At 39.8% G+C, this 21006-nt stretch overlaps 3 protein-coding genes across 6 annotated transcripts in view; 2 read left to right on the top strand and 1 right to left on the bottom strand.

Moving 5' to 3' along the window:
* Positions 1–7698, bottom strand: part of septin6 (septin 6) — a 39932-nt gene extending 32234 nt beyond the window's left edge. For 2 of the 3 annotated variants that reach the window (XM_061976693.1, XM_061976691.2), the window contains exon 1: positions 7550–7697. In XM_061976693.1, the coding sequence (XP_061832677.1) occupies positions 7550–7579 (30 nt within the window). In that variant the 5' untranslated portion in view covers positions 7580–7697. Of the gene's footprint in view, positions 1–7549 lie in introns of all 3 variants that reach the window. The other variant, XM_061976690.1, reaches the window with a different exon arrangement.
* A 1695-nt stretch (positions 7699–9393) lies between these two features.
* On the top strand, positions 9394–19447 carry pttg1 (PTTG1 regulator of sister chromatid separation, securin). Its single transcript, XM_061976696.1, has 6 exons — positions 9394–9550; positions 9800–9871; positions 10592–10725; positions 10792–10870; positions 10941–11099; positions 19256–19447. Exons 2-6 carry the CDS (start codon positions 9805–9807, stop codon positions 19330–19332), a joined length of 516 nt encoding a protein of 171 aa, XP_061832680.1. The 5' UTR covers positions 9394–9550; positions 9800–9804; the 3' UTR covers positions 19333–19447.
* Positions 19448–19498: 51 nt separating this feature from the next.
* Positions 19499–20818, top strand: sowahd (sosondowah ankyrin repeat domain family d). 2 transcript variants are annotated; one of them, XM_061976695.1, is made up of 2 exons: positions 19499–19653; positions 19748–20818. In XM_061976695.1, exon 2 carries the CDS (start codon positions 19752–19754, stop codon positions 20583–20585), a length of 834 nt encoding a protein of 277 aa, XP_061832679.1. In that variant the 5' UTR covers positions 19499–19653; positions 19748–19751; the 3' UTR covers positions 20586–20818. The 2 variants fall into 2 exon arrangements, with proteins under 2 accessions (XP_061832679.1, XP_061832678.1); XM_061976694.1 differs by having other exon boundaries at positions 19509–19653; positions 19737–20818.
* The last annotated feature ends 188 nt before the right edge of the window (positions 20819–21006 follow it).

Raw genomic sequence — 21006 nt, 5'->3', positions numbered from 1 at the left:
GCCCAAATTTTCCACTACAGACCCACCCAAATACTACCACTGAATTAGTAAACTTACTTTTGGTTTTAAACGTATTTAATAATTATATCTAACCTTCTCACATCATAAAAGGATAAACCTTGTCAAATGAGAGGAAGCAATTTGTTAATCAACGATTATTATCAAGGCTTAGGTCAGGCTGATTATAAAAATAAATATTCAAATATACTGCAAATAGAGACTCATAAAAACTGATGAAAAATAAATTTACATGCAATTACAGTGCTAAAATGAATACAGGGTTTCTGCAGGTCTCAGCCAATCTAATGTAATACGTTTTAATGCCACTTAAAACAAATTGAATGTGTATCTCCTATTGCAGAGTTATTATAGTCAAAAGCTTAAAACTGTCAGTACAGACAAAATTGTAAGCATTTGAAAGTGATAATCCTAAATAGTTAAAATGTTTACATTAACTGTTACAACTCTGAATTAAAATTGGCTCTTGACACTGTTTAATCTTAGAATTTATTTGCATTTATTTCTTTTTCTGTAGTGGTAGCAGCAGCTGCCAGTTGTGGTGGCATCGTGGCGACAGCTGAAGTTGCTTTGTAGGTCCCACCAAATAAATTTGGCACTGTTAACTGCTGCATGCCTTTAATCGCCGACTTGTGATTAGTTAACAGGTTTTTTTAAATGCCTCGTGACATCAAACTTAATGCTTTTCAATGCCATTTAAGGCCTTAATTTTCACAAAATCCATTTAATGAATTTTAATGCTTCTTAATGACCCACAGAAACCCTGGAATACATTCTACCTAAATGAATGATAAATAATAATAATATATATGGTTCCTAAATAAACTGTCAATAAAATTGAAGTGCAAATTAAAATACAGCTTCACCATTTTAATCATAGTTTTTGCGCTTAAGTAGCTCCAGACTTCTTGTGTTTGTTTGCTGTAGTCATTACTGCCACGAGTGGTGAAAAAGTGCCTTACAACTGAGTACCGCTGCGGTAGAAACATATTTTTGGGCAGCTCTCTAGGGGGCGCTCGTGACCCAACAATGAGCCCTATGGTTAAGAAACACTGATATAGAGGATTTTGAACTCACATTTTTGTAGTGCGCTTTTAAAAACTTTAGTGCTCCTCCTGTCTCACAGGGGTTCTTTGAATGGTATTTTCACACACTGTCTTTCAAACAGCATAGTACTCCTGTCATATAGAGCAGTGTTTTTCAACCACTGTGCCACGGCACACTGGTGTGCCGTGAGATACAGTCTTGTGTGCCGTGGGAAATTATGTAATTTCACCTATTTGGGTTAAAAAATATTTTATGCAAACTAGTAATTATAATCTGCAAATAAAGTGCCGTTGTTGGGTGTCGGTGCTTTGTAAACGTTGTATCGAATGCTTAAACCAAAAATAAACAAAAGGTGAGTGCCCTAAGAAAAGGCATTGAAGCTTAGGGAGGGCTAAGCAGAACAAAACTAAAACTGAACTGGCTACCAAGCAAACAAAAGCAGAATGCTGGACGACAGCAAAGACTTACTGTGTAGCAAAGACGGCGTCCACAATGTACATCCGAACATGACATGACAATCAACAATGTCCCCACAAAGAAGGATAAAAACAACTGAAATATTCTTGATTGCTAAAACAAAGTAGGTGCGGGGAATAGCGTTCAAGGAAGACATGAAACTGCCACAGGAAAATACCAAAAAAAGAGTTAAGGACACCAAAATAGGAGCGCAAGACAAGAACTAAAACACTACACACCGGAAAACCGCAAAAAACTCCAAATAAGTCACGATGTGATGTGACAGTACACCTACTTTGAGACAAGAGCTATAGTGATGCATGGTTGGTTCTGGTTTGAATTCATATCCAACAATTGCAACAATGACTTTTTACTGTCAATATCAACTACCGAGTTTACATTTTTTATGTTTTCTGCTGGTGGTGTGCCTCCGCATTTTTTCAGTGAACAAAAATGTGCCTTGGCTCCAAAAAGGTTGAAAAACACTGATATAGAGGATCTTTGACTAGTGTTTTTGCAGTATGTTCTTAAAAACTTCAGTGCTCCTCCTGTTCTGTAGTGGATATTTAAATAGCATTTTTCACAGTAGTCTTCAAACACAGCACAGCCCTCCTGTCACATAAATAATCTTTGACTAGTGTTTTATGCAACAAGTCCTTCAAAACAGCTGTCAAATAGACGATCTTTGACAAGTGTTTCTGCAGTAGTTCCTTAAAAATAGCACAGCACTCTGGTTATTTAGAATATTTGACTCGCAGTTTTGCAGTAATTTCCGAGTTACATATTTCAGCTGCGACACGCCGACTTCCTGTTTCCTGGAAGCTTCACTTTCTTCTCGCATTAGACCACAAAGCAATGTTGCACATCATATTGCTTATTGCTCCTTACTTTTAGACGCTATACTCTTGGTCATAATGTTCGGCACACTTCCACAACTCTAGTAAGTTCCAATGGCAAAGTCCTTATTGTACGAAGATAATAATGCAACCCACACTGAATTGTGTGGTTTTGGTTGAAGCAGTGGTGCAGAACTGCAGAGCATCAACATGAGAAGTGAAATACACATTCCAAAAGGTTTCTTAATATTTTGGGAACTCATGACACGGTCGAAATATTAGAAACAGCTCTCAGAAATGATGTATCTTTGTGACTACGTTTACATTTACACTGCAGGCCAAAGTAAAGGTTTTTCTACATCCGCTTTTTTCCAGTTGACTGTTTACACTGCGAGTAAAATGTGATCTTTATCAGACTCCAGTATAAACAGACCCCGATGTGACCTCGATGTCCCTTGCATGCGCGGTTCAATAAAGTGAAAACAAAGGAAATTAACCGGATTCCTCAAATGAACAAGGAAGTCACTACTACTACTTTGCAAAATAAAATGTTGCCACACCTTAAAAATGGGGGTACACCCTGGACAAGTCGCCACCTCATCACAGGGCCAACACAGATAGACAGACAACATTCACACTCACATCCACACACTAGGGCCAATTTAGTGTTGCCAATCAACTTATCCCCAGGTGCATGTCTTTGGAAGTGGGAGGAAGCCGGAGTACCCGGAGGGAACCCACGCAGTCACGATTACTTTTGTTTTTTTTGTTCGGTTAGTACTTCATGAAGTTTTGCACTTGTTGTGTTTTTTTGTTTGTTTTCGTTATATTTGGATGTAATTGTTGGTTTATATGATATCATTAAGTAAGACTACGTATTATGTTGAAGGGGGCAGGAAAATATAAGATGTTTCTTCATCCTGCTCCTTCTCAGGCATTGGTGTGTAAATGTATAATTGAATAATTGTGGTATAATTGTCTATCGATCAAAGATGCACATCAATGAAGGAGATAAATAAAAATGAATGAATGAATGAATTTTTCGACTCTTTTACATAAACAACTTGCGCAATGTTGGGCTGGGCGATATGGACGAAAAAGTATAGCTCAATACATTTTTACTTAAACTCGATATTCGATATATATCTCGATATATTTTCCGGTGAAAGTATACATATAAAGATATTCATTTTTGAGCGAGATTCACTGAAATGGAAGTGAATGACAACTGTACTGTAAACAGTCAGTGGCACTTTCATTAACCCAGTTAGTCAAGATGGGTATTAACAGCACAGAAAATAAACTGTTTAAGTAGCACAGAATTACATAACATGAATAAAATAGAAAAATATTATTTCTACGTAAAATAAATACGTAGACATAGTTGTGCAAACAGAACCGTTTGGATTTGGGCTTACATGGTAAACAACTCAAATGAATGTTTTATCCAGACGCATACATTTGTCCAAATGTGGCCAAGTAGACGCAATGTGGGTTTCCTGGACGTCGTCTACATCGCTAAAAGAAACATCTAAAAAAGAGAATCCCTCTGCCATCTTCCACTAGTTTTTTAAGTTAAAGTTAAAGTTAAAGTACCAATGATTGTCACACACACACACTCTGTGTGGTGAAATTTGTCCTCTGCATTTGACCCATCCCCTTATTCACCCCCTGGGAGGTGAGGGGAGCAGCGGTGCCACGCCCGGGAATAATTTTTGGTGATTTAACCCCCAATTCCAACCCTTGATGCTGAGTGCCAAGCAGGGAGGTAATGGGTCCCATTTTTATAGTCTTTGGTATGACTCGGCCGGGGTTTGAACTCACAACCTACCGATCTCAGGGCGGACACTCTAACCACAAGGCCACTGAGTAGTAGTATATAAATCGCTCTTCTCTCCTACGACATGTCGTCATCTGGGATATCTGTAGTGATTTCCCTTCCTGGTTCGATGACTCGCCCTATTTTGCCTCTGATTGGCCTAATCTCAACCAATCGTGACTCACCATGGTAAATAACCAACCAATCGTGGATGTTCTTATACGTGTTGTACGTCTTGGAAGGAGGAAGGGGAGGGGTTTAGTAGACCATGGACGGGGGAGAACAAGGAACACAACAAATAAGCGGTGTTTGGTCATTTTAACGTGAAATTAATTATATCGACATTACGATATTTTCTTAATTCATACCTTGTTTAAAAATATATTGATGTATCTTGCAAACTACATGTACACTGCAAAAACTGAAATCTAAGTAAGATGAAATATCTCAAATAAGGGTGATATTTGCTTATTTTCTGTCTGATAAGATAATTCTTCTCACTAAGCAGATTTTATGTTAGAGTGTTTTACTTGTTTTAAGGGTTTTGGTCCTAAATGATCTCGGTAAGATATTACAGCTTGTTGCTGAGATTTGATGACCTATATTGAGTAAAACATGCTTGAAACTAGAATATCAAGTGTTGCAAGGCTGTGTCATCAACACACACAAGTATAAAACTGCTTTTTCAAAGTAATAATTTCTTATTTCAAGCATGAAATAAAAAATCATGACTTTGACACAATTGTGTCTCATAATTAAAACAGATGGCAGCCAAATGGACTTTGCTGTTTTATTTTCAATGAAACAAGAGAAAACAGGTACTCATATAGTAGTACGGTTGGCACAGTACAGTAAACGGTCAGTTAATATTTAAACATTTAACATGTGACATTTCAAACTATTTTGAACAGAAATAGTTCATGCACATTCAGGTAAATTCTTCAAAATTATAATAAAATAAAACAAATTGGCTGGGGGCCTGGCTGTATGTATGTATGTATGTATATATATATATATATATATATATATATATATATATATATATATATATATATATATATATATATATATATATATATATATATATATATATATATATATATATATATATATATATATATATATTCCTCGCGCACTAATTGACTGGAAGAGCACGCACTTGGCGCGATGATGTCATGTTATGGATGGGAAAATGCATTTTTAGACAATATGATTTGCCTGAGCGGCTAGTAGACCCCGAGAGTAACAAGCCGTTGCCTTGTAGCCTTTCCATTAGGAAGAATAAACTAGTTTTTAGTATAAGTTTGCTGTTTTCAAGAAATATAATCCATCCATCCATCCATTTTCTACCGCTTATTCCCTTTGGGGTTGTGGGGGGCGCTGGAGCCTATCTCAGCTACAATCGGGCGGAAGGCGGGGTACACCCTGGACAAGTCGCCACCTCATCGCAGGGCCAACACAGATAGACAGACAACATTCACACTCACATCCACACACTAGGGCCAATTTAGTGTTGCCAATCAACCTATCCCCAGGTGCATGTCTTTGGAGGTGGGAGGAAGCCGGAGTACCCGGAGGGAACCCACGCAGTCATATATAATGCCGAGCGCATATCATTATGTCAAGATAATGGCACTAGCATTTACTTAATTTAAGAATATTTTTCAACATATAGAGAAAAAAGGTCTCTTTTTTTTTTCTATCATGAAAAGTGCACTTGTTATTAGTGAGATAATACTTATTTTAGGGTATTTTGGGGTTCATTGAGGTTAGCTAATTTTACTTGTTTTGGAAAGTCTTGACAAGCCAAATGTTCTTATTCTATTGGCAGATAATTTTCCTTAGTTCAAGTAAAATACCCCTAAATTTTTTTCTTTTCTTGTTTTTGAACACTGACTTTTTGCAGTGTAAGCAAATACGCCGCAGCGTACACGTCATTTCCTATGTATAGCCTATTATTTGCGCTATTGGCGAGAGATGAAGCGAAAATTTGGCCGTCGAAAATAGACTTTGCTCGCCAAAACCGGGTGTTGTGATGACTTATCCACTCCCGCTGGCGGGCCGTGTCTTTTCCCGCGCACACGAATGACGTAGCTCGCCCAAGGATGACGTAATAGTCGCAATCAGGTCGCATTTGAAAAGATCAGATTCCCATCTGATGTGAAAAGTTCCAATTTAAAGCACTTAGGAGCGTTTAGACTGGCCAAAAAATATCCGATTGGTGTCACTTGAGGGCAAAAGAAGTAGATTTGGTGTCCAGTGTAAACGGGGCCTTTGTTTTGATACCGTTGTTGCATCTTTTTGCTTCGCTTTGTGCCCTTCTTCCACGCGTATAATGATTGTAATTCCTATCATGAAGCTGATCAATTAAAACAGTGACTACAGCCTCTCTCTTTCTGGACCAAAGCGTTGAAAAGAGTGGAAGTGAGTAGGCGTGCGGCTGCTGTTAGTGATGCTCGCGATAGTGGTGGTTTGCATGGCCGTCTCTGCAAACGCCTTTTCCGCAGCCAACATTAGCAAGGAATTTAGATTATATGGCAAAGCGAGCGTCTGTTATGCGTCCTAACATAACACAAGTGTCGCTCGGGGAAAAACAAAACATTCCAACCGAAAGAAGGCAAAAATGGTGATAGGAGACAGTTGTAGCTTATTTAGATAGTATGCATTTCGGTTTTGAGGGAGAAAAAGACAAGTATTTTGGTTGGAAGTGCAACATTCCAGAAACCCTTCCTGTCTTTCAAGACAACCACAGCCGAGCTGCAGAATGGGATGTCAAACTGCAAAAAAAAAAGGAAAGAAAAAGGTGCTATTCTAAGCACATTGTCTGCACACATTGGTTTAACCAGCCAGAGTAAAATATGTGGAGCATGCAAATGTCTAGGGTGATTTACCAAGCAAAATGTTTTGTGTTATTTGGTCTGCTACACACAAATGACAACGCCCGACTGAAAGTTACATTGCAGGAGATAACATAACGGAAATGAGCAGTGCTGAAATGCAATTGGGGGCGTTAGAGAGAATGAATGGCTAGTTGCTATAATAGCTCCAATAGCTAACATTGATTAAAAATGACCTTACACAAAGCATTATGCGTGTTAGCGAACAAAAGTGGCACATTAAAGTATTAAAAGCATCACTTGTAATGACAGCATCAGTCATTTGTATTAGCATAATATTAAAAAATATATAAACTGCCGCTCCCCGACATTTTGGGATATATAAAATTACGATAATCACAAAGGCGGGCGGTAACAAGCAAATCCCCGATTTAAATATTTCCAGCGCGGAAATAAATAAATGTGGGTTTTTTTTCACATAAGATTTGATTGGTATAATATCGTTAATTAATTCACTAATTAACATGGCTACTCACCGCTTGCCTTGCTATCTCCGTGGACGCCATTGGTGGTAGCCGTTAGCCGAGCAGCTAAAGCGGGGGAAGCAAGCGGAGTGGAGCCGCTGGGGGTACGCACAACCATCGCCTCTCTCGGAATGTACCATCAATTGTAAAAATGTTATTTAACCTAAAAAATTAAAATACAACACTTAACTAATCGATAGAATAACGAGTGATAAGCAAACAGACCGACTATGTGTTCAGAATGACCCGAAATCAACCATTTGGAGTGATGTTTTTCGTACGAACGCCCCTACGAGGTGGCCTATAATGGCTTCGTCCACGCAAACAGGACTGTAGTACAGTGCATATACAAATCATATCATTGTCTAAAATAATAGATTTAGAAAAATCAGATTCCTGTGGCATGCCAAAAAATGTATGACACATTATTGTTAGTGCAAAAATGTATGACAAATTATTGTTAGTGCTCTATCAGTCGTTAGAAAAATAGAGCTGTTTGTAGGCATGTTATTCAGGATACGATAAGACAGACTTTATTTGTCCCACAATGGAGAAATGATGTGGTAGCAGCGCAAATGTAAAAAGTCCACAAAAAAAAGGGTGAAAACAGGAAAAACATTAAAGAATACAAATGACATAAAAGACATTAAAGAGCATAGTGCTGATGAAACCAGCTGCCACTTCACTGGCGCCGTTTCTACATACAGCTGCAAAAGTAAAACACAAAAGGGGAAAAGAGCAATAAATAGCACATATTGCACCATAGATTTGACTTGTCCAGGGTGCACCCTGACAACCCCAAGAGGGACAAGCGGTAGAAAAAATGGATGGATGAATGGATGGATGCATGGACTCCATAATTTTCATTTCGTTAGTGCGCTTGGCTGCGATGAGGTGGCGACTTGTCCAGGGTGTACCCCGCCTTCCGCCCGATTGTAGCTGAGATAGGCTCCAGCGCCCCCCGCGACCCCAAAAGGGAATAAGCGGTAGGAAATGGATGGATGGATGGATAGTGCGCTTGGACCGGATGTGATGTTATGCGCTCTTATTCTGAAGCCAGAAGTCTATGTGTGGTTTGAGGGGATGTGCTTCGACGAGAGTTCATAATTGACGATAGAGAAAAGTGCATCTGGTTAACCAATTATCCATCCTTCCATCCATTTTTTACCGCTTGTCCCTTTTTGGGGTCGCAGGGGGTGCTGTAGCCTATCTGAGCTGCACTGAACTCCAATTACAAACCCTCGGTTGCATTATTATATTGTAATTGACATATAATACATAATTTGACGGAGTTAATATTATTTTAGTAATCATTAATCATGTGCTTGACTAATTATAAGTGTAACCTATTTTTATGGACTTGCCTCTTTGTGATGTTAAGTTCCTGTTATAAGCTGTAATACATTATATGCATTGAGCTCTTATTTTGAAGGCGCTAAGAACCAAAAAAAAATCCCACCGCTGCCACCAATGTAACCGAGGGTTTATATATGTCGCCTATAGTGTATAAAACTACAAAATAACAAACACGGAGGCTCCAGTTTTACACGACTACTTTATTTCGTTTCTTTTCAAAACTCCGCTCCACCACAACGTGTCACCACTTCCGCTCTGAGCGCCTTCAAAACAAGAGCTCAAGGCATATACTGTATAACAGCTTATAACAGGAACTTAACATCACAAAGAGGAAAGTCCATAAAAATAGGTTAAATAAGCAAACAAACGAGTGTGGATGTTATATGCCATATAATATTGTGTTAGAGTGTCATTGTCATTCAATAGACTTTAGAAATATGTGATGTGAAAAAGAACTTTAACTTTCTTCTTCTTTGTGTTTTACGGCGGTTGGAAGATGTTTAACATAAACCGGAAGTTGAGTTGATGAGAGCGATCACTTCCGGGGCAAAAAAAAAAGCAACCAATGGCGCGAAAGCAGTGAGTTTAAAAAGGAGACCATTTGCATTTCGTATCCAAAACATCCTTGCTTCCTGAGAGGACATTGCTCTTATAAGGGTATGTTCTTGCTGCTGCTGCTGTCTGTGTCGTGATATTAACCCCACTATTAACTCTTTGCTGTTATCTTTCTTTTACTTTCAATAAGTAGTACGTGTAATTGTAATGCTACAGCTAGCTAAGCTACAGTTAACTGTCGTTATCTGTATCTGTTGCTAACGTTTTGCCTGACGTCATATAAATGTTTTGTTTTTTTTATTAAAAGTTTTAAGTTTTTCGAAATTGTAATGCTGGCTATTATTTCCACAGATACAATGGCTCACACGATCACAGAGCGTGAACATGAAGGCTTGAGAATGTCTCATCTGGGCTTCAAAGCAGGTGAGGAGGAACGTCAGTTTATCGTTGAAAGGAAGTAATCATAGACTTAGACTAGACTTCCTTTTTATTGTCTTTCAAATGTGAACTTTACAGTACAGATAAGAACGACATTTCGTTGCTCATGGTAGTGCAGGATAAAAAAGCAGCTTATACTTTTTAGTGTGGTTTGCTAGCTGCACTAAAGCAAACCAACAGGCCCTCCAGCGAGTGGTTAAAGCGGCAGGGAAAATTACAAGGACGATACTCCCAGAGATGAGTGCCATGTACACAACATCCTGAAGGACAGATACCACCCAGTAAATGGCCTCTTCAACCCTAACCCTCTGGAAGGAGGTATAGATCGATTCGCGCCAGGACCACCAGAATGTCTCAGTCTGTATCCCCAGGCTGTGAGACTGCTAAATGAACAGCCTGCCTCTTTGCTGCCCTGGACCATCTTATTACCTCACTCTTCACCACCTCAATAATTGTGCTCTGGACATTGCATTGCTGCAACATCAACGTAACACACATCTGACTGTTCCCACCGCCCTCTATTCGCCATCTTTTTGACAATGCTAAACTCTAGACTATGGTCAACCTGCACTTCAATGCAGTTTATATGCCGCTAGACAAAGCTCAAATAAAATCTTGTTGACATGTATGACTTAAGTGTTATTGTGACAAAGGGATTGATTGATATGAGTTCTAGTAAGTTGATTCCTAATTCCATTGGGATAGATAATGACCTGAAGACTCCGGCCAAGGCTCTAAGAACTCCTCTGGCTCCCGGGCGCAAGGCCTTTAGTGCTTTCAATTCTCGCCTTGCCACTCCTGTCGTCAAAGCGCAAGAGAAGAAACCCATCAAGATTCAGGTTGTCAGCGACCGATTTGTAACGATGCGCTTTTATTCCTTCAAACTGAAGTGTTTTTGTCGGCAGGAAGCCAAAGTGGAGCCTCTTCCTCTCATGAAAGAAGAGTATCCGGAAATTGAGAGGTTCATTCCCTATGATCCTCTGGGTGAATAAATCTTCATATCAGTGGGTGGAGAAAAATAATGCAGCGTACTTGAAACCGTTTTTCTTTTCAGAGTTTGAGAAATACGGTATGCCAGAAGACGTGGTTCCCCTCGGTGATCTCGTCTTGGCTGGCGTGATGTTGCCAAATTCTCCTTATCGCCCTGAGGAAAACCGGGCTGACGACATGGCGCCGGAACCCATTTCGCCTATGAGAATGTCACAATGCTCAGGTATTGAACTGGTCCCTTTGTACCGATTAAATCAGACATGGGCAAAACTAAGGTCCGGGGGCCACATGCAACCCGTTAAGCTTTTCAATCTGGCCCGCCGGACATTCCACAAAAATTTTTTTAGATCTTTAAAATGGAAAGTATAGCTGCCATTATGATGTGCAGTGATGCTTTCAAATGACCGTAAGTCTTGAACTTTACAAAGTATTTCAATGGTTGGACTTTGCACTTTTGCATGATTTACAGGTTACTATGGTAATCTAATTAGTTACTATGTAGTCTTAGACGAGACACCAAGCAGTGTGGGTGGGGAGCGTTTCCACAGAGTGTCAGCCTGAAATGTGGGTGTCAGGGACAGACGTGGAAGGAGATTTTCACAACAAATATCTAAAACTTAGTGATACATCAGATTGTAGGTGTTTATTGTATTTTTTTTTTTTTTTTTTTTTTTTTACCCTTTGCGTTCATATTTCGCTGTTTGTCGCGTTTTGCTTGATTGTTAAATGTCGATCGAGAGGGTGTGTGACGTTCATATGTTGTCAATATTCAGTGTTTTATCTTTCATAGAAAAATGTAAAATTCCATTCCGTTTTTCAGGCGGTCTGTCATAAAGTTTTTAGCACTCAATCAGACTTTATTGTGAGGTTTTGTATTATTCTTCCTAAAAATAAATATCCCAGCCCGTGGACTTTTTTTTTTTTCCCCTCTAAATTTGGCCCCCGAGTCACAATTATTGCCCAGGCCTGGATTAAATAATGCCGTGCTGTGCGATATCATAGCGGCCTTGTGGTTAGTGTCCGCCCTGTGTTCAAACCCCGGCCGAGTCATACCAAAGACTATAAAAATGGGACCCATTACCTCCCTGCTTGGCACTCCGCATCAAGGGTTGGAATTGGGGGTTAAATCACCAAAATGATTCCTGAGTGCAGCCACCGCTGCTGCTCACTGCTCCCCTCACCTCCCAGGGGGTGGAACAAGGGGATGGGTCAAATGCAGAGGGTAATTTCACCACACCTAGTGTGTGTGTGACTATCAGTGAACTTTAACTTTTTGTATATACTTTGGGAAAGTTTTATCTGTCATTGTCGATTTCGTCAGACACCATTTTAGTCTGCCGACTGGCAAGCAGGCGGTAGTTAAATATGTGAAGCCGCTCCCCTAAATTTATAATTTTGACAAATACTGCATTTTTCTAGTTTTAGTATCACCGGAGGACAAGGCTGAATGTCGAGAGCATTTCAGGTGCAGGCATGCTAACCACTTACTGTAGCTAGCTTGAAATAGGATGGTAGAGATACAAAACAATTTTGTTTCGGATCTGATACGGAGAGGAATTCAGGCTGTTTGGTGATACTTTGTGCAAATATTCCTAAAGCTGTGTATTTTAAATAGTAACATATCTCATAGCATAAAGAATACTTGATTACAATCAAACACTGGTAAGTGTGTAACTGAAAAGTAATATTTTTGTACAGACAGAAATGTTGACTGACTGGGTTAAGGGACAAGCAGTAGAAAGTGGATGGATGGGTTTTAAAGTTAAAGCACCACTGATAGTCACACACACAAGTTGTGGTGACATTACCCTCTGCATTTGACCCATTCCCTTGTTCACCCCCTGGGAGGTGAAGGGAGGAGTGAGCAGCAGCTCGGGAATAATATTGGTGATTTAACCCCCAATTCCAACCCTTGATGCTGAGTGCCAAGCAGGGAAGTAATGGGTCCCATTTGTATAGTCTTTGGTAGTGATGGGTCCGGCAACACCGATGCATTGGCGCATGCGTCGAGCTCATAGAGCAAAACCCTGTCGATGCGCGTACCGCTTTTAGAAAGTCACGTGACCGATCATGAGCTGTTTCGGTCACGTCACCGATATGCCTCCTCTGTGCCCTGTGAGCGGGTCTTTTCTACAGCCGGAGAAATAGTCTAAAATTTAATACGTTGGAAAAACTTCTTTTTTTTTTTAATGAGTAGAAAAAAACAATTCCCAGTCCACAAGCATCCTCATTCACAACACGTTCTCTTAGGTTTCCATGTTATGATACATGTTCACATTATTTGACTATCTAAAAAAGATAAAAATATATTTTTATTTAAATGAAGATATGAAATACAATGACTTGGTTTATATTATTGTATATACTAGGTCAGGGGTGCTCACACTTTTTCTGCAGGCGAGCTACTTTTCAATTGATCAAGTCGTGGGGATCTACCTCATTCATATATATAATTTATATTTATTTATGAAATATATGTTCTTAACAAGTTAAAGGTGTTTAAAGATAGTACAAGCATGTTTAACACATATAGTTAATATTGTTAACAAGTTAAAGGTGTTCAATGATAATACAAGCATGTTTAAAACATATAGTTAATAAGTTAAAGGTGTTTAACTATGTGTTAAATATGCTTGCACTATCTTTAAACACCTTTAACTTGTTAACAATATTAACTATATGTGTTAAACATCCATCCATCCATTTTCTACCGCTTATTCCCTTTGGGGTCGCGGGGGGCGCTGGAGCCTATCTCAGCTACAATCGGGCGGGAGGCGGGGTACACCCTGGACAAGTCGCCACCTCATCGCAGTGTGTTAAACATGCTTGCACTATATTTAATGTTAACAAGTTAAAGGTGTTTAATGATAATGCAAGCATGTTTAACACCTAGTTAATAAATTAAAGGTGTTTAATGATAATACAAGTATGTTTTTAATACATATAGTTAATATTGTTAATTAAAGGTGTTTAATGATAATACAAGTATGTTTAACACATAGATTCCTGTCTTTCATGAAGACAAAAATATAAGTTGGTGTATTACCTGATTCTGATGACTTTTGCATTGATTGGAATCAGACAGTGGTGCTGATAACGTCCGCATTTTCGAATGGAGGAGGAAAAAAATTCCTCCTTTCTGTCCAATACCACATGAAAGTGGTTGGTTTTTGGCATCTTATTTATCCAGCTTCCGTACTCCTTTGTATACACTTTACAAGAAATACATTGTCGGCAAACTCCGTAGCTTGCTAGCTTGTGCACGCCAGCTTTCTGAGACTCTTATTTTGTTAGCGCAACTGTGCAGTCGGTCTTTGGAGTTTTGACGACAGGTACGGCGCCAGAGTCTGTTGAAATAAAGTGTTTCTCGCCTTCCTGTCAATTTTAATGAGCTGGCAGCAGCCAGCGTCATCTCAGAAGACCCTCGGGTGCAGTGGATGTCCAAGTGACGTCATAGTGAAGATTTATGATCGCTCATTTTTAGGACTTTTTTTTTTTTTTAAATGCCTGGCTGGTGATCGACTGACACACCCTCCACGATGGACCGTTAGCTCGCGATCGACGTAATGAGCACCCCTGTACTAGGTCATAAAATCAGTGTCAGGTTGCCTGTAGGGATTTTTAATGTCCAGCAGATGTCAGTATTTAGTGACAGTATCAATAGTTTTGCAATGTGTCAAAACGCTTCATGACGCCTCATCAACCCATCACTAGTCTTTGGTAGGACGCGGCCGGGGTTTGAACTCACAACCTACAGATCTCAGGGCGGACACCCTAACCACAAAGCCACTGAGCAGGCTTTATGGTTGTCATAGGTTATCAGACTTGTCCTCTGGTGATACTAAAACTAGAAAAATGCAGTTTTTGTCAAAATGGGAAGGGATTATCATCAATTTTTGGGGAGCAGCTTCTTATATTTAACTACTGCCTGCTTTATGCAGTTAAACATTACAGGGGGGGAAAAAGCGATTTAAAAAAATAATAATTATCGTAATGAGAGTATGTATTATAGGTGACTAAATACATTATGAATAAAGTTGACTACATTTTGTCTTTAAATATGTTTAAGCTTTTTTTTTTTTTTTTTTTTTTTACTAAATTAAATATCACTGGCACACTTTGACTTTTTAGTATGTGGCTCTTAAAGTTTGGACATCCTTGAGTAAGCGCAAAGATGGCCTATAAAACTAACTTTATTCTTTAAAATAAATTTAAATCATGAATCTAAATACGAATTGTGATTTAGGTTTTGTATTTTTATTTTTTTCCAGCACCCAGAACAGTTAGTAAATTGTTTACTTATCTGTTTTGTGCAGGGGTGTCAAACTCATTTTAGCTCAGGAGCGGCATGAAGAAAATGTATTCCCACGTGGGCTGGACTGGTAAAATAATTGCATTGAAACTTAAATACAACTTCAGATTGTTTTCTTTGTTTTACCTGGGCAAAAAATAGACTAAGCACATTCTGAAGATGTACATATTACAAATAATCCTCTTGGCAAACTACTTCCAGTTAGTGGAAAATTCTGAGGAAAAAAATGGGTGCCGTTGAGAAAACACCTTGAACTTACACTGTTTTTACAAAGCCATTTAAACTTTAAGCACTTTAGTTTTTAAATTCTCATGTTGGCAGTGCATTAATCGTTTGAAAAGCAATGTAATCTTTCCTCATACTGCCACATTCATTTATCATTCAAATATTACAACTGTAATAAACAATTATCCAAATGACACCGTTGCCAAAATCTAGGTTACATAGCTACAAACTTAACCGACGTGAACATAGTAGATTTAAGTATGGAACAAACTAGGGTTGTACGGTGTACTAGTATAGTATTGCGGTACTATACTCAATTTGAAAAGTACCGGTTCCCGGGCATGACGACACGTCATGACATTGCTGGTTTATGAGCAGAGGAGCATGTTCGGCAGCGCACAATCACAGAGTACTTACAAGCAGACAGTGTGTAGACAGAAAAGGGAGAACGGACGCATTTTGGCTTAAAAACTAATGATAAAGGTGAAGTTATAACACTGAAATTTTAAGACATGGCTCGCTAGCGGCGAACGTCCGGCCCCAGTCAGCAGTGTTTCAGCTACTCCTAAATCACTAGTCCTCGTCTCCATGGTGACAAAGTAAGTTTCTTACAAGTATCAGCCCTGCAGGACGAGGAATAGCTAAACATGCTTCACTACACACCGTAAGAGGATACGATGGCTAACCGCTAACAGCAAGCTAGCACCCAGAATGTAAACAAATGCCATGGGTGGATCTACACCTGACACTGTAATGATACCAAGCACAATAGCAAGTATCAGTCAATACTACTTTGATTACGTAAATTTATCGTCAAAATTCATGTTTATAAACTCAGGAAATACACATGAGGACTTTGAATATGACCAATGTATGATCCTGTAACTACTTGGTATTGGATTGATACTTTAATTTGTGGTATCATCCAAAACTAATGTAAAGTATCAAACAGAAGAATAAGTGATTATTACATGTTAACAGAAGTGTAGATAGAACATGTTAAAAGATAAAATAAGCAAACATTTTTTTTTTTAAATTAACAAATGGACTAATTTTTAAAGTGTGTCCCTTCAAAATTACACAATGTTACTGCATATGTCAGCAGCTAAATTAGGAGCTTTTGTTTGCTTATTACTAAAAGACAAGTTGTCTTGTATGTTGACTATTTTATTTAAGGACATTGTTCCTTGGTTGCAATAAATGTGTCTAATGTAAGATTTTTTTTTTTGTTAAAATAAAGCCAATAATGTTAATTTTGTGTTCGCCTTCTATTTAGAAAAGTATCGAAACCCATTTTGGTACCAGTTAAGGCTGCAGCTATCGATTAATCTAAGTATTTTTCCTTTTACCGATTTTTTTTTTTTAAATGAAGATGAAAAAATAAATGTAGGCCAGTTTTTTCAAAAGGCATGACTTTTATTTACAAAAAAAAAAGTATGGCCACTCAGTCAGCATTGACAACATGACAAAATATTCTGTAACAATGTAAACATTTAAAACTTTTAACATTTAACAAAATTAAAAAGATTTGCACAACTAATTAACGTTAAAGAGGAGCGCGCGTCTTTGTAAACACTGAACAGGCACGCCAAACGCGCCTCTCAGAGCGAAACTGTGTTTTAGTTTATGAATTTACAACGCAGATACAAATGACACATTCATGTCTGTGTAATGATGACAACGTATACTCACGCGGACGATTGACTAGTTGATGGTGATGGCAAGAACGCTGTCGGGTGTTTTCTTTTCAAATGTTCCTTCATAGCCGTTGTGCTGCTATGATAGGCCATTTCCGCTCGACACAGTGTGCATACAACTGTCAAGTGTTTTGCTTTTTTCGCTGTGCTTATCCCACACTTGAAGGGATGTACCAATGCTGAATGTGGCTTCTGGATTTCACTCAAAAGAACAGACCGTAGTTACTTTTTCCTTTTATTTTCCTTTAGTTTGCAACAGTTTTTCCAACGAAGAAACAGCTTCTTTTTTCTTTAGTCTTTTTAGCAGTGTTAGTAGACTTTAGCTGTCCTTTAGTAGCCTTTAGCTTCTTTAGTAGGTGAAAAACCTTTAAGGACAAAACACCACAAGATTAACATGCTGTAAAAAAATCAATCAATTATCAATCCCATAATTTACAATTATTAATTAGGCTATCAAACTCTTAACCATTAAACAAGTGCAAGAAAATGGTCACATCTTTTCCCTTTAAGTTAAAACAGATAAATTGTCTCAACATAAATGCACCAAGATACATATAAAATACATTTAAACCCAGAAACACAATAGATAAATGCAGCAGAAAACCCAATATGCAAATACATAAATACCTAACCAATTAACCACCTAATTAAGATACATATTTACAATCCATATTCAATATAAATATATTATTAATTTAGCAGTGAAACACTCAATCTTAAATGCTATCTACTGGTAGAAAAATGCCCCTTTTTCTATGCCCTCACCAGCAGCCAATGATCCAACACAGTTAAATCCAACACTTTAAGTTGAGTGACTTCACCCTCCTGATGAAGCAAACTGCTCCAACATTTATCAAACTAAGCAAAGAATATCAACACTTCCTTACTAAACAGTTACACAAAACACCGTGTGTATTTAGCCTCCAGACTAAGCACGCTACATGCACACAACTCCCCCGCACCCCCCATCTCACCAGCGCAACAGGTGCGCCACACCCACAAAGAGAAATAAAGTGCAATCTTACCGGCTGTCCGTTCAGCTTTTGGTACACTTTTGGCACAACTCTGAGTTATCTGTAATGAACTAAACCTTTTTCCACTCTGCGCTGGCGTCTTTTGTACTCCTTGATTTGACACATCGGTCTAATTACCGGGCTCGCGCACCTGAAGATGAGACGGGAGCGCGCCGTCGGCTTATAAGATCGGCTCTGATCATATAAGCCGACTGGCCAAAATAATGCCGAATTATATACATTTCCTGGGGTTGCCTAGGTGAATAGGGATGCGGATGTGCTCTAAGATAATATAATTTTATTAAGTGGGGTTTGGCTGGTTGCTAAGCAGCTGACGAGACAGCTGTTTGCCGCTACAACATTATTAGGCCGTTTATTGAAATACTCCCACACTTTTGACGACTTTTGGCGTGCTTTTTCCCCCTCGCTCGCATCGTCTGCTTTGCGCTCCGCCATGACGGTAAGTGTGACGTAAATATGCGACGCGTCGACGCACAAAAACGGCGTCAACGTATTTACGTAACCGATGACGTCGTTTCAGCCTTAGTACCAGTAGACAACACTCTAAAAATGCAGAAACGTACAATTTCAAAATGGGATCAGGACACTCATCGTGCATTCAAACAATTGCAAGCTCTGCATGGAACTTAACTGAAAAGTGGATGGTCAATTTGGAAAATTTGCATCTTACCGTTTTTTATCTTATCCTTAGAGTGGATAATTGACAATGAAAGAAGGTATTGTGCTTCACCATCTGTCGCCAGCATCAACGGGTTCAGTTGATTGCTTGCACCTGCGCTGATTAGAGTAGTGGCAGTCAGTCCAGAGGGCCGTGAAGTCAGCAGACACGTCATCTTTAAACAGTCATGTGTGACGCTTTAATTGCTCTTGCGACATCTAGTGGACATATTTAGAACGGCACTTTATTTCATTAAAACAATGCAGTTTATCTTTCTATTTAGGAAATTGCTCAAGTAAGCTGAATTAAACCTGTTTGACACCCCTGTATTGGGTAATAAACAATTGAGGTTCTACTTTATTGCTAATAATGACTAAAACTTACTTTTGAAAAGTACTTGAATAAGCAGCTCTTGAGATTTTAGAGATTATGCTGGATTTGTTGTTGTTCCAGGCGGCCAAGCAGAGCTGGATGCCTTCTTGCAAACACTGGAGGAGCTGACTGTTGAGCTTCCAGAGTTTGAAGACTAGATTTGTTTTTATATAATCCTGTTCATGTTCGTTTACTGGAATAAACGTGTTATTGTTTGAAGCACACTTATTTGCATTGTACTGGCACTCGTTCAATAAACCAGTAGCACCAACATATTTTGCAAGAGTTTCACTTCCTAGTTTTGCAATCAGTGATCACATGACCAACACTCCCTCCATTGGCTCGCTTCACTATGAACTTTGGCTCACTTCCTCACTTTGGCGAAAAGGCAAAAAGGTGGTTTAATGGTAGGTTTATTAATTTTAAAACTTCTTAGTGGGAAGGAGTTATTGCAGTCTGTTTTCGAATCCGCCGTACAGGTGAGTCACCGACACGACTAGTTTAACGCATTCTGCTCTAAAATGTGACGATTATCGTTAAAGAATGTTCTACAAATCGAAAGTCTCGTCTTAGAAATATGGATGACGGCGCCTTGGAGGAACCGGCTGCCTCCACCGACACTCGCGCCAGACAAGCCCCAGTTATAGAGCGCCTCTCCCGGTATGGCGTGCCGGTCATGTCCGGTGCGTCTAACCGGAGGTCGAGGCTGCTGCAGAGGCGGCAAGAAGACCAGACGGGGAGAGCTGCAGCAGGTCATGACCGCGCTTCCTTCACACCTGCCCTGCGAAATGCATTGACCTTCCAGCGGGACCTCCCCTGGGCTTTGTACCCCATGGAGCACGCGTGGATGCTGTCCGCCGTGGAGGGAAACTACGACACCCTCTTGGAGTTCGTCTCCGAGGACCCGCTTCTCCTCACCAGGCGGGACTTCATCAGCGGATACTCGGTCCTCCACTGGCTGGCCAAGAGCGGCCGGGACGACACCCTCCTCAAGCTGCTCCACCACGCCGAGAAAGCGGGCGGCGGGGCTTCGGTGAGCGTCGACGTGCGGGGCAGCGGCGGACTCACCCCGCTGCACGTCGCCAGCATGCACGGTCACGACACGGTCGTCAAGCTGCTGGTGGGGGCTTTCGGCGCCAACGTGGACGCCATGGACTACAGCGGTAGGCGGGCCTGGCAGTACCTGCGGCCGGACGCGCCGGTGGAGTTGAAGGAGCTGCTCGGGATGTGGGATGACGAGCACGCCGGTGGAGGCTCGACGAATGCGAATAAGAACTGCAATAACAGCAGCGGGGTTGTTGTCGCCGCACCGTGTGAGCAAGTAGACGGACTGCCCGCACACGTCAACTCGCTTCGCAGGACGAGGTTCGGAATTTTGAGGATGTTCTCCTTTCGTGCCAACAGACGCTGAACACTACCTTGGAATAGGAGTGTCCATTAAATTATTGAAATAAAATTAAGCAATGTGAGAAAAAGCTTACATTTCATACTAATGTGATATTGATCCAACCCAAGCTAAACATACACACGTGTCCCTAATTAACAGCTAAGCACAGCTTGACATTCCTAGTAAGTGTCATTTGCAGTCTAACGCACTCATCAAGCAAATATTAAATACAAAGTCTCCAAGGCCTTTTAAAATTGTGTCCAACTTCAGTGCATGAGCTTAATGAATTATGGCCAGTTATCTCCACAAAACAATTACCACTCCACTTCATAGACAGGTATTTTCTCACATTATACCCTACAAAATAAGTGTTGACATTGTATTAGATTAAGATTTATTTGCCAATCAAAGTTTCAATATCAGTGCCATATATGAATAATGTCAC

Source organism: Nerophis lumbriciformis, linkage group LG16 (genome assembly GCF_033978685.3).
Source record: "Nerophis lumbriciformis linkage group LG16, RoL_Nlum_v2.1, whole genome shotgun sequence".
Lineage (NCBI taxonomy): Eukaryota > Metazoa > Chordata > Actinopteri > Syngnathiformes > Syngnathidae > Nerophis > Nerophis lumbriciformis.
This window is presented reverse-complemented; position numbering and strand designations above follow the sequence as displayed.

Excerpts from the sequence above, each read along its gene's own strand:
- pttg1 (XM_061976696.1), top strand. The coding sequence starts at position 9,805 with ATGGCTCACACGATCACAGAGCGTGAACATGAAGGCTTGAGAATGTCT. Across the intron at positions 10,726-10,791 it reads AGAAACCCATCAAGATTCAG|GAAGCCAAAGTGGAGCCTCT; the intron begins GTTGTCAGCGAC and ends TTTTGTCGGCAG. Across the intron at positions 11,100-19,255 it reads GAGAATGTCACAATGCTCAG|GCGGCCAAGCAGAGCTGGAT; the intron begins GTATTGAACTGG and ends TTGTTGTTCCAG.
- sowahd (XM_061976694.1), top strand. The coding sequence starts at position 19,579 with ATGGTAGGTTTATTAATTTTAAAACTTCTTAGTGGGAAGGAGTTATTG. Across the intron at positions 19,654-19,736 it reads TTTTCGAATCCGCCGTACAG|TCTCGTCTTAGAAATATGGA; the intron begins GTGAGTCACCGA and ends ACAAATCGAAAG.